The following is a 14029-nucleotide window of genomic DNA, read 5'->3' as shown; positions in this document are numbered from 1 at the left end:
AGGATACGATCAAAAAGAATTAATGGTTGCAAAAGAGAAAGCAGATACAATTAATAGAAAAGAAATCTCCTTGGAGAAAAAGTAAAGAAACCTAAAAAGAATACAGAATGGTCTTTCATCTCAGACTATAACCCTGAGCACAAAAAAGTTGAGGCTGTATTCAAAAAGAACTGGCATTTACTAAAAAGTGATCCAGTAATAGGTGCATCTTTACCATGCAATCCAGGCTTTATTTACAGAAAAGCACCATCACTAAAGGACAAGCTTGTTAAAAGTTGTCTTGATGTAATGCACCGAACAAGTGACCGCACAAAGGGGTTCCACCGTTGTGGAATGTGCTTGATGTGTAGAACAGCTAAAGGCATAAGTAAAACCAAAGAATACAATTTTATGGCACCAGTTTTAAAGTTAATCATTTTATCACATGTAATTCTAAGAATGTCATATATTTTTTTACAATGTGATTGTGGCTTATTTTATGTGGGCAAAACCAACAGGAACCTAAAAACACGTCTAGCGGAGCATGTGTACAATATAAGAAAGGGTTTAGAAACCCACACAGTTCCTGCTCATTTTAAAAAGGTACACAACTCCAAAGAATGTTGTATTAAATCATTTGGTGTTCTCGAAATATTACACCCACATGGCGTAATAAAAATATAGAAACCCGCCTAGCCCAATGTGAAATGAGGTAGATTAAGCTCAATACTCTGGTGCCAAATGGTCTTAACAGTGATTTTGAAATTAAATGGTTTTTATAAATATTGCCTTTTAGCTGTTTAAGTATATGTTTTATTACATGTTTTTATATATTTATTATTTTTAAACATATGATGCACAGTATTTTTTATATAATAATGGATGGATTCTGTAAAATTTGCTTGACTGCCCTCTATTTTCTCCCCCTCCCCTTTTTTTGTCTTCTCTATATATGGACTAAGTAAAACAAGGACTAATACTGAATCTGAAAGGAGGAGGTTTTTTGTATGGAAATATGGACTAAAGAAAAACTCTGGAGAAGATTATATCAAATTGTGTTTACAGATTGTATTATGGGCAAATGTGCAATATGTGATCCTTCAAATCCCGGAAGTCATGTTCCGTCCGTCTGGAACGCATATGCAATTGAGATGCGCTCCATTGAATGGGCAGTGTGCAATACGGAGCCTTCCGTACCGGAAGTGACGTTCCGCTACTATGGAACGCATGGGGAGCGCCAGGTGGAACGCAAATAACGGCGTTCCGCTTCCGGTCACGGCACTGATCACTTCCGCTTCCTGTATAGCGTCAGAGCAGCGTAATTGCTGTTTTGGTGCCTTTTTTCACTATTTATATCCCTACCAGCCACGGGAAACATCATGCTTCTGAAGGACCCCAATGGTCCGAAATGCATTAAGCAGGTGTTCCCGTGGCTGGAAGATTCTACTGCGTCTATTGGGACGGGACAACCCCTGGAGCTTCTACCCCAAGAGAAAAGGTGTCCGGAGCCTGGCTACTTTGGTGGAGTGATCCCTGGGTGTAACCTCCCACTTGTTATCACCGGCTGGTGATTATATGCTGTTTTTTATCTTGGAAATTGTGAGTGCATAATTGTTTTCCCCCCCCCCCCCCTTTTTGAAAAAAGGTGTTGCACTATTCTTCTATTTCCATTTTAGAGCATATTTCAGTCTGTGGAGATTTTGGTTACCTATATGAAACACCTGTAGGACTGGCTGAATCTTTGAAAGAATTCACACTACAAACTTCTATGGACACTTGCACAATAAATAGTGTAAGTTAAATCCTGGAAAGCGCCTTATGTACTAGTAACTTTACCTTTGTATTCCATATTTCTGAAAAGTTGGTGAACTTTTCTCTACTAGTGCTGGCTGCTTCCGGGCATCAGCGCAAATAATTGCACATTCTTTGTCTTTTGTATTTCCCTCCACAAGTCACACCCTAAACAATCAAACCATGTGAGCTGGCAGAATTTTCTGTAATGGTTGTTTAAAGGATCTCACCTGATCAAAGACACCCCCTGGACCTATAAGTTCTGACCTGGCAAGGACGTTGATTTCAAGTGTATAGCGGAGATGTGGAATAATTAGCTGTAAAATTAGAAAAATATTGGCATTATAATACCATCTGAACTAGACCTTTTGGAGTAAATTAGAATTTATATACAGGAAGTACAGTAGCCAGTGTGTTTACACTGGTTACCATCCCTTCAAAAGGAAACATTAACAGTAATGCCAACATTCTGGTAGCTGTGCATGCCCAAAAGATTCAACAGTTCGATTGCTCTGTTGGGTGCAGCCGGCACACACAACACTTATTCCCCCATAGAGGTTATTGTTATTGTATCAAATAGGATAATTGTGCAGAAATAAAAGCCCAATTTTTACATTCTAATTATAGCCACAAAATTAAAATTTACATGCAGAACATTCCACTTCAACGCTCCATATTGAAGTGACCTTCTCAGCCCATCTCCAGAACCCCTGCTATGAGAGTCACTCCAAGACAGGGTTTAAAACCAGATCTCACCTTGTACACTGGGTGGCTCATTGGAAGTTGTCTGGTGGTTGCAATGTTGAAGACCTCAGCAAAGAGATGAGTGCGGAGAAGGTGAGTGTCCCCTTGATGCACCTGGAATTCAGAGTTACGCACCCAGATCTTGGCCAGTAACCAGTCAGATTCTGAGTCACTGGGCAGGAAGATTGGTGCGTTCTCTCCTGGGGTCTGAGCCAACTGTAGTAGAAACAGAACTGTCACTACAGCACCATGTACTTTTCCTCTACCATAGTGTTTACACTTAGCATTATGTAATCACAAAAGCCTAGTTCGCAATTAATCTTTGCATTTGAAAGAACGTGTGCCGATTAAGATAAAATGTTAACCATTTAGCTATAAAACACTTATGTATTTATACATTTACCCAAGACTTGCTTCACCTTGGTTGGGACAGTTTAAAATGAATCTACCCCCTGTTGGGTCAATAAGGTATACAATGCCTTACTCTAGAATTCTGCAGTTGAATTGTCACAAATTGCTGCGAAACACCAATTAGTATACCCTGACAAATTAGATGGGCAGCTGGAACAGGAAAGCAATAGGGCATGGGTCTTCTACCTATGGCCCTCCAAATGTTGTGAAACTACATGTTCCAACATGCATTGCCAAATTTTTACCTATAAGAGCATGCCAAAACTGTCAGGGCATGCTGGGAAATGTAGTTCCACAACATCTGGAGGGCCACAGGTTGAAGACATGTGCAATAGGGAATGCGGTCATTTGGTCTACAGCATTATGTAGACACCATTAAGTCGACAGGGAAAAGGACATTAGTTCGACATGGAGTTTATCATTTTTTTTTTGCCAATATGTGCCGACAGGCGGTATTTCATGCCCTACCATCCACTAGGGCGTGGTGGGAGAATAAAATAGTGTGCCAAGCGTAGCAAGGCACCGTGCCCGACGCATAGTGAGCAATGCAGTGCACTTACGGTGTCCATGTCGACAGTTGACATTCAGAAAAAATAAATAAAAAAAAAGAGAAACCCCATGTCGACCTAATGACCTACAACCATGTCGACCGAATTACTGTCTACCATAATGCTGTAGACCAAATGATCCCAACCCAGCAATAGGCCATGTACCTGTGCATCATCTCATGTTTAGACAGTTCACATGTGATTATTACCTTTTAAATAAAGAATAAAAATAAAGTCAGCATCCAGATATTCAAGGTTAGGTGTAAAATACTCAGGACCCTTTGTTAAAAGGCTATTGAGCTTGACTACTGGTAGACCGAACCACATTAAACAAGCACTCTGTCTATTGTTCTATTGCAGAATAGGTCTGATCCTTACAAATATTTTTAAAGAAGGCATTTGTCACCTTAGATGGGTCAGTATCCTCTCAGGGGAGAGCATACTACAATGTGTGAGGCCAGATTATAGCCTTTTGCAATCATGTAAATATTAAGAGGACCGAATGCAGGTGCCAAGATTGATACTCGGAAATATGTGCAATCCACATACTAACTCCCCATGTTTAGAGCCTTGCAGTAGAAAGTTTGTTGTTTGTTGCAACATTACGCATATTGCTATACACACACACACACACACACACACACACACACACACACACTAGTAGTGACCTCCAGTTCTCAAATTCCATCAATAGGTGATTAACATGTTATGGTCCATACACACTGAGCGGCTTTCCCCCTGCCCAGCGCCGATGAGAAAGAGGGGGCTGCTTTGCAGAGCTATGCAAAGCCTTTCCTGAAAGCCGCTCATCTGCTATAACCAGCAGATGAGCGGCTTTCCCGGCGATGATGCGGGAGCACGCAGCAGCGATCATCGCCCGGGCATACACACTGGGCGGCTTTGAGCTGAAAGCCGCTCAAACTGGGTGTTTTGAGCGACTTTCAGCTCAAAGTTGCCCAGTGTGTATGGGCCTTTAGTGATGGTTGATGTGGAGATCAACCACTGACCTATAGGACCTGAATGGTGGTTTTTCTACAAAAAGTTGAGGGGTCATTGTCCAGATTTAAATCATGATCTTACAGACAGGAAATCATATTCAATAGACATTAGAAGACAGACTTGCCTGGATGGCTATTGGGACAAGTTGATCTTTGGGAGTTTTCCACAGTAGACACATAGGGGCAGCGATATGTTGTTGCTTTCCATTTATGGATTTATTGGCAGGAACCCCATGTAGCAGCTTGTAATCTATCAGGAAGATGTTGCCATTCTACAAGACAAGCACCAGTTTACTGCATGGTATATAAGTCATCAGGAGGGCTGTTTTGGGATATACTGTACATGCCCCCCACAAAAAAAAAAAACACACAAGCCAAAAAAAAAAAAAAAGACACATAGGCCTTTTGGCCACAATCCACCTCTAGTTCTTTCTGAAGACTGGTGGAGGTCCCCAGAGATGCAGCCACCATGTGATCACTAACTGGGAAGTTCTCAGGAATAGTGGAGCATTTCCTGATTAGCGTAGGGTTAATTCCATTAAGATATTGACTTCCAAAGAAGTGATCCTCCTTCCAGATCTCAGCTACCTTATCTGGGGATAAAATTCAGCAAGAATGTTTCATATAGTCATTCATTGCAAGTTGAGGGACTAGGAGATACAGTAGGTAGTCTTGCACTGTACACAAAAGCACTTTATAGTACGTTACATCTTACATCAGGGGTGGCCAAACGGTCCTAGAGTTCTACCAACGGTCCACGTTTTCCAGGTTACCTAGCTGGAGCACAGCTGTAGTCATTACTAACTGTTATATTTTCAAAACATGCTGCATTCATTCCTACTATATATCCACAGGTTGCCTGGAAAACATTCAGTTGATAGATCTTGAGGACAGGTTTGGCCACACCTGCCTTACATGAGCAAGAGGTGAACTTTCTTCAGTCACTCCCTTATTAAGTAGTTCCTGTAAAGGAGAGTATGTGGCCAGAGACTAAACATACCTGCATTTTCAGACCTCCTTAGGTAGAAGAGCAGTTTGATATCTTCGATATTGGTCCATGATTCTGTACATTGTAAGAAGCCATTCATCTTCATATCCAATACCCTGTGGAAGAAAGTGATAAAGGTTTCAAATAACCAACAGAAATGGATTTCATATCCTGGAGAGCTCCAAATAGAAATATAGACTAGTTCTTTTTATTGAATGATCCCAAATGCAGTTTGTTACATGCCTGGTCCTCATCTACTCTGACTAGATACTTACGTGGATAACAGGGCATAGCCAAAGCTGCTCAGTTTTAGGAAGGAATACCGGTCATTAGTCGGTAGTTGTGCAACCTTGTCCACAGCAATGCAGTGAGGGACACCTTCTGCATAAGATTTCCACCTGCAGGCAACAAAGCTTAATGTTATACAAAGTGATCAATTATGCTATTCCTACATGGACCACACTTCTCCATTCCTAGAACTTTTGATTATAGAAACAGCGAGATTTCAATTTCGCCTTCAATAAGGGTTCTTATTGCCCAATTTACAGTTACATTTTATATACCCTGGTCAGTATATTAAGTAGAGTCAGGCAACAAGACAAGTGCTGCTAAACATAAGCATAGTGTCACAAGGCTAGGGCCATGTGATAGGTTTTAGCTGGAACTGCTGTACGAATGAGACTTATTTTAAGACCTTCAGGTTGGAGTATTACTGTCTACACCAGGTAGTTGACCCAGGACAGAGGCACAGGCTCAAAAATGCTAGTGGTATTCTCCATGAAACCCCCAAAATTAAAATTGCTGATAAGAACTAAGCCGGACTGGCTGGACTGAAAATGGAACTTATAGACTGGAATGGCAAGAGAACTGGACCACTAGGTTTCCTCCAAAGTCAGATTCCAGTAGCACAGGCTGAGTGCGATGTTGCTTTGGTGACTGAGGCTCTGGATTTAACGGATGACTACTTCTAACCAGTGTTCCCTCTAAGCTGTGCGCGCGCACACAACAACGAGCGTGCGCACAGACATGACAGAGCGCACAAAGCAGCAGTGGTCCCTTTTTGCAGTTGTGGACTCAATTATTGTGCGTTTCACCCATTAACTACATTGTGTGCTGTGTTTTGAATGTTTACATGTTTAATATCATTTTGAAGTAAAGTTAACGCAAATACTGAACGTCATTTTCCAGTTATATATAAGTGACTCACAAAATTTTAAATTTCCTTCCAAAGTTGCACAGGCAAAATCTTTTGCCGCACACAGCCTTCGTAAAATCAGAGGGAACATTGCTTCTAACCATTCTATGCAAGATGGTGATGCACAGTACTGGAATTGGCAGGAACTAGAGTCTGCTGAACCATGAGCATCCTACACTAACTGCAGCTAACTCCACACACCTCTCCATGCACCTTCAGGGCAGACTTTTACAATGTCTGCATAACCAGCCGAGTTATCTGGCTGAAATAGTGCCAGATCATTACACACAGGTGTCATCATGGGCCTCCGCAGTATTTGAGTGCAAGGAAGCTCTTTTTAAATTTCTTGAGATGGTTTGGTATAGAACGACCCTAAAGGAAGGTATGGCTACCCTTCCGCAGAGGTTTAAGTCCCTCAAACACTATACACATTCTACGTGCATAGCAGTTTCAATTTAGTTGGTAGTTTATAGGCAAGTAAACTTGTTTCATAACCAGCAAATAGAACTACACATTACCATAGCATATTCAGAACATCACGTTTGAAAAATAGCTTTTTCCCAGCTGCCGTTACCGACTAACCAAAATTGTTAATTTGTACTTGTTTCCTGTTCTGTGACCAAGATTATAATTTCGTTGTTTTACAATTTTTTTATTGTGTTGCAATGACAATAAATTCTTATCTTATCTTAAGTTATACACAGGAACTAACGTCAGCTTGTCCTAGTTACTAGAAAGAAACTTCACAGTAGGAGACAAATGGGATTATCCTAGATGAAGAACTTGCCACTCCTCTGGCCAAAATGACATTTCAGCAAAATAGACATAATAGCAATAGGTACAGATAAGTATAAAATACTACATGTATATTGGCCACTCACGGTACTTAATGTATTATCTGGGCTCCCATGTTAAATGCACCCAATTTTTTCATACCCCTACCATCCAACTACGCACGGAGTTGATTTTATATAGTGTGGCGAGCGCAGCGAGCCACCGTGCCCGAAGCGTGGCGAGCAGACATTGTCTCATAAGAAAAACGGGAGCCCAGATATTACATAAGTACCCCACTCACTTGTGGGTTTCTCGCTCCATCTCCAGTTCCTTTTGTCGTTGTTGCTGGAGAATAGGGGAAGTACTCCCAGATAATAGGATGCCTGAAATATACCAAAACGCAAGAGCACTAATTAAGCTTGGTTATTAATCTGGCACAGAGCTAAGCCATGTAACTCAAGGAGAAGGTCCATCTATGGAAATCTGGGTATGGATCATAGGATAGACAAGCATTAGGTCGACAGTCCAAAAGGTAAACATGGGGTTTTTCATAGTTACATAGTAGGTGAGGCTGAATAAAGACATGCATCCATCTAGTTCAACCTATGTTTATATAGTTAATCCCTTGTTGTATAGTAGGCTCTGATATTTTAAAGACCGATTATGTTACTTATTCGTACCCTAGGATATATTTTTAACCAATAAATGTTTTCCAACCTTATTTTAAACATATTTATAGTGTCTGCCGACACCACTTCTCCAGGAAGAGAGTTCCAAAGTTAAACTGTTCTGACTAAGAAATTCTCTTCTAGATGAACAATCTTTTTTCTTCTAATCTAAACTCGTGCCCTCTCGTCCTAGGTTCCAGTCTAGCAGAAAAAAAAGGGTGTTTGACAGTTCCTTATATTGGCCCCTAATGTATTTATACATATTGAGCATGTCCCCCCTTAAACGTCTCTTCTCTAGTGTAAATAGAACTAGATGTTGACATGGACACCATAACGTAGCACTGCTGCACCTGCTATGCTTTGGGTACGGTGCCTCTCCACGCTCAGCACACTATTGTATTTTCCAACCATGCTCTAGTAGATTGTAGGGCATGAAATTCCGTCTGTCAGCTCAAAAAAAAAACAAAAAAAAAAAAAAACTCCCACGTTGACCTTTAGACTGTCAAGCTTACCCCTGCCAACCCAATAACCATATCCCAGGAACATACATACGATGCTTTGGCTACTGCTTTATGGGCTATCATATAGATAATCATGAGCGAGATCTCACCCTTCCCTTCTGGAATCTCGACGGTCATTGGACTAGATAGCCACTTATAGAAAGGAAACTGGAAGCGTTGACCACCAGGACTGGTAACATCAACATAAAGGCAGTACCAAGCATCCATGTTAAAGAACTTGTATTGCTCTACAGACAGCCGGACCAGCAGTAGATCTCCAAGATCATTCTCAATGTTGATGGCAAAGTCAGACACCTGTGAAACAAGAGCTGTATCTGAGAAACATGCATGCAGGAACCCTGGGCTTCCACTAGGGCAGATGCTGGGGGGGGGGGGGGTCATATAGAGATTGACATTTGGAGCATGAATATATACTGTACCTGTTCAAAGAGGATCATTTATGGCAACCCATGTGGAGCCTCAAAGTAGACGAGACCACCAATACATGCCGTGAGCTTTATATTTATATTGGGCAGCCTGCACTTTATTACACAGTATGCAGCCCCATAACAACAGGACCAGTGATGCAATAGCCAGGGCAGTTATTAGGTTGTCCACACTGGTGAGTAGTGTGTCCATAGTGTTGCACCCAACTTCTTATCCTAAAACAGATTTATCGCCCTAGTAATGCATTCGGGAGTTTAGGGATTTACACAGTAAGGAAAGGGAAATAAATTTAAAAACACATCAACTCTACTATATGTAGTCATAGTGCAACATTCCAAAATCACACCTATAATCTGCACAATGCAATCAGGTATTTTATCCCATCAGTCAACATCCACTTTTTTACTCCTTAAAATATAACTTTAAGTAACACAGTAATCATAAGATACTTACTGCTCCAGATCTGAAGTTGCTCCAGTTATGGGGCAGTTGGTGTTTTGCACTTTCTCCCTTGGCTCCCACAAGAACAATGGAGATTTGTCCACATGTCCCAGCACTCAGGTCAGTCCCGGTTGCAAATCTAAGCTTGTAGGTCCCCATGATTTTGGACAATGATCCTCACAAAACCAGCTCTGTAAGAAAGTATACTAGAGATGAGGGCAGACCCCTGAGTTTTGATTTTGGTTCTAGAGGATTGCCATGATTTAGTTCTGGAAAAAAACACAATTAAGGGCTTGGGAATTCTTAAAAAAAATTGGAAAAAATTGTGGAGCTTAATGTTACTCTGACCCATTATGTTCTCACATTATTCTTACCCTTAATATTTATTTCTAGTCAGTTTTGACCACCTCACAGTGTTTTCACCACTATTGGCTAAAGGCTTTAATGAGCTAGCAGGATACGGTACTTGTGGAGTATCACGGCTCCCATCGCATGCCATATATAGTGGCATGCGATTTTTACCGATTTTTGCAGTTTTTTGTCAAAATCGCATCGCATACGATTTTTCACTGAAAAGCATCCAAATGCATTGGAATATGAAACATGTTCAATGGCCTCCAAATGGCATTTTTGAGGCTGTACCACCCCCACTATCAACGCGAACCCGAAGCGTGGCGAGCGCAGCGAGCCTGCGAGGGGCGGCGGTACGCGTCCTACGACCTTTTCATACCCCCACTATCCACGTCGGCGTGGAGTTGAGAATAGAAAGTGTGGCGAGCCCCGCGAGAGGACGCTGACACCTGTGAAGCCCGTAAGGGGACGCTTCGGGCTCGTGGCTCGCCACACTTTCTATTCTCAACTCCACGCCGACGTGGATAGTGGGGGTATGAAAAGGTCGTAGGACGCGGGCTCGCCACGCTTCGGGTTCGCGTTGATAGTGGGGGTGGTACAGCCTCAAAAATGCCATTTGGGGGCCATTGAACATGTTTCATACTAATTCCAATGCATTTGGATGCTTTTCAGTGAAAAATCGTATGCGATTCGATTTTTTCGCATACGATCGTGGGAGCCGTGATAATCCACCAGTACCCAGGATACTAAGGGGGTTATTCTGGTTGCGACGGATGGCTCCGAATGGACGGACAGCCGATGGTTGGTGTTTGCGCATGTGCGAACGCCGCGCACGTCCGAATACAAAGTAAATTCTGTACAGAAAATGATCGGTCAGAGCAATCCGAACAGGGGGTGGAGAGGGGCGTGAAGGGCTGTTTGGGCTCATTACCATATGCATACGCCCCGCGTATGGTAATGCGGCCGTGACGCACGTGGGGGGGGGGGGGGGCGGACATATGACATAGCCGGATGCCAGCTGCCCGCCCATATCCCTGCTTTTGCATGTTGAAATGCCCGAGTGGTCTGGAGCACTCGGGGCTACCTGACCACTTGGTCCTGCATTCGATGGGTGCTGACCATCGAATGATAGGGGAGGTTCCCAGAGATGGAGAAGGTGTTCAATGAAATATCCACTCGCGGTCCATTCGGTCGGCATCTTACCGCATTCGGACAGTGTGAGCGATCCGTACGGAAGGCGGGGCTAAGAACACTCGGTTCCTGTCCGAAAATATGCATCCGACCAAATCAACCAGAATAAGGCCCTAAGTGATAAACACACCACTACAATCCCCAGGTTGATATGAGAACACAATTACATTTGGTGCCTATTGATTTTTGGTCCCGCTGTATCATTCATCAGACACCTAGTGGCTAAACAAGCTTGGACTATGCAAATCCAAGTTAAGGGGGTTACAATAGTGGTATCCGGACTGATCATAAACTGACTCATGATAGACAGTCATATGGTCAAATGGTACACATGCTTTTTTTACTAAGTTTTCAGCTGACAGGCGGTATACATAGATAAAAGACAAGCAGTACAAAGAACTTGGAATCAAATTTGAATCGATTTGTTATGTAGTGATGCTCTGAATTGGCCCAGCCAGACAAGTTCAAGGGTCCCCACACCCAAACACCCACCCATCCATCCATCCATAGAAACCTGCCACTAAATAAGTACAAGAGAACTTACTTTAGATTGTGCCTGAGTCAGTAATGAGCAGCCACAGCTGGGTCCCTGCTTAAATACAATGTGAGTGCAGAGGGGGAGGGGAACTAATCTAGACTGAGGCAATCTCCAAACTCAGGTGTGTAGATATCCCCATACTATAGACCAGGGCTGGCCAAACTGTTCCTTGAGATCTAACAACAGTTCATGTTTTCCAGGCCACCTAACTCAGGGGTGGCCAAACCGTTCCTCGAGATCTACCACCGGTCCACATTTTCCAAATCACCTAGCTGCTGCACAGATGTAGTCATTACTAACTGTCACATTTTCAAACATGCTGCATTCATTCCTACTATAGATCCACAGGTTGCCTGGAAAACATGCACCGTTGGTAGATCTTGAGGACAGGTTTGGCCACCCCTGACCTAACTGGTGCACAAGTGTAGTCCTTACTATAATTACAAACATGTGCTGTGTTCAGTCCTGACACATTCTAAAGATCCACAGTTGGTCTGGAAACATGAACTGTTAGTAGATCTTGATCTCTGATATAAACTATATAGGAAAGGGTATGGATCATTAGGTCACCAGCATTATGGTAGACAAGCATTAGGTCTACACCAGTGGTTCTCAACCTCGGTCCTCAAGGACCCCCAACAGTGCACGTTTTCCAGGTCTCCACACAGAATCACAGGTGAAATAATTAGCTCCACTTGTGATCTTTTAAAATGTGAGTAATTAGTGCACCTGTGTATCTGTGAGGTGACCTGGAAAATGTGCACCGTTCGGGGGTCCCTGAGGACTGAGGTTGAGAACCACTGGTCTACACCATTAGGTCGACATGCATTTAGCATACCCTCCAACATTTGGACTGCAAAAATCGGTATACATACGGAAAGGGGGCATGGCCATGGGCAAAGGGGGCATGGTCACACCCCCTTTCCAAATAATGTCAAGTTAAATTCATGCGTACGCAACTGCCCACTTACTGTGTGCCGCTCACTGCTCCCCTCTCACTGCGTCCCGACTCCCGCCAGCCGCAGCAGGTGCTCCACAGTCCTTCTGCTCCATGGCGCCTTGTATACTCTGCAGAGTATGCGCCCGCGGAGGAGTATGGGAGGTCCTCCTGCTCCATGGCGCCTCAGCAGAGCATGCGCCGACAGAGGAGTGCAGGAGGGTACGCGCCGGAGCCGCGGGACCACAAAGCACCACTGGGAACGGGTGCTACTGTTTACTACCCGTGGCCAGCTGAAAATCGGTACATCGGTACACTTTGTATTTTGCCGTTACAGACCGTTAACAAACGGTACTGTACCGGCAAAATCGGTACAGTTGGAGGGTATGATTTAAGTCGATATGAGTTAAGGTAGACAGGCAGTAAGGTAGACATGACTTTAGGCTGGCAGGGTTATTAGGTCGACATGGGTAAGGTCGACAGGGTCATTAAGTCGACATGGGTAAGGTCGACATATTTTTTTTTCAACGGAATATCAACACAGTCAACATAGATACTAAAATGTAGCACAGTGTCCCCTCGCATGGAACGCTATATTGTTCTCCCACCATGCCCTAGTGGATGGTAGGTCATGAAATGTCGTGTCGACATGGAGACTGAAACGTAGCACCGCGTCCTCTCGCATGGCTCGTTATGCTCGCCATGCTTCGGGTGCAGTGTCTCGCTACGCTCGGCACATTATTTTACTCTCCCACCACGCCCTAGTGGATGCTAGGGCATGAAATACCGCCTGTCAGCACATTTTTGCCCAAAAAATAGTAAATAAAACCATGTTGACCCAATGACCCTGTCGACCTAACCCATGTTGACCTTAAGTCATGTCGACCTTCCTGCATGTCTACCTTAAGTCATGTTGACCAAATGGTGTAGACCTACTACTTGTCTACCATCATGCTGGTGACCCAATGACCGTACCCCATAGAAAAAAGGGCTCTAGTCTAGATGGTATCTGGCTGACAGGGCTGTAGTGTCGACATACAATCAATAGGTTGACATACAGAAGGTCGACATTGCTATAATGTCAAAATACAACAGGTCAACACCTTTCCATACAGTAGTTTAACATCCACATGGACTACGACTGATTGTCTGTGAGGGTATGCGCTAAGGAGTCCATGATGACAGGTGTCAACATTAACACATACACATTTTAAAAAGGCACGTTGACCTTTCCATGTGTCAGCCTTTCAATATTGACCTTTTTTGCTTGTGTCAACCTTTTTCACATATTTTATTTTGTATTTTTTCACCAATATTTTTTACTTTTTTAATGCCTTTAACACTAAGGGGTTTATTTACAGTTCTATTAAAGATGGGATGTTTCAATGGGCAAAAAATCAGATCAGAATGGTCGACATACCCTAGGTTGACATTGACAGAAGGTCAACACAAGCCTTAAGTCGACATGGTCATGGTCGACCTAAATAAGGTCGACATGTGTTTTTCACAGGTTTTTGTTGACATGGAC

General features: G+C 43.1%; 1 protein-coding gene across 1 annotated transcript in view; it reads right to left on the bottom strand.

The window, feature by feature from the left end:
- LOC146058044 (hydroperoxide isomerase ALOXE3-like) overlaps positions 1 to 9753 on the bottom strand; it is a 33087-nt gene extending 23334 nt beyond the window's left edge. The window contains exons 1-9 of the mRNA XM_083170007.1: positions 9497 to 9753; positions 8707 to 8911; positions 7730 to 7811; positions 5735 to 5857; positions 5472 to 5575; positions 4892 to 5064; positions 4597 to 4743; positions 2527 to 2730; positions 2001 to 2087 (exon numbers count right to left, since the gene is read on the bottom strand). Coding sequence (XP_083026133.1) covers positions 2001 to 2087; positions 2527 to 2730; positions 4597 to 4743; positions 4892 to 5064; positions 5472 to 5575; positions 5735 to 5857; positions 7730 to 7811; positions 8707 to 8911; positions 9497 to 9643 — 1272 coding nt within the window. The 5' untranslated portion in view covers positions 9644 to 9753. The remainder of the gene's footprint in view (positions 1 to 2000; positions 2088 to 2526; positions 2731 to 4596; positions 4744 to 4891; positions 5065 to 5471; positions 5576 to 5734; positions 5858 to 7729; positions 7812 to 8706; positions 8912 to 9496) is intronic.
- Positions 9754 to 14029: the final 4276 nt, after the last annotated feature.

The sequence above is a fragment of the Crinia signifera genome, chromosome 2 (genome assembly GCF_055691185.1).
Source record: "Crinia signifera chromosome 2, ASM5569118v1, whole genome shotgun sequence".
Lineage (NCBI taxonomy): Eukaryota > Metazoa > Chordata > Amphibia > Anura > Myobatrachidae > Crinia > Crinia signifera.
Note: the sequence above shows the minus strand (reverse complement) of the source record. Positions and strands in the feature narration are given on the sequence as shown.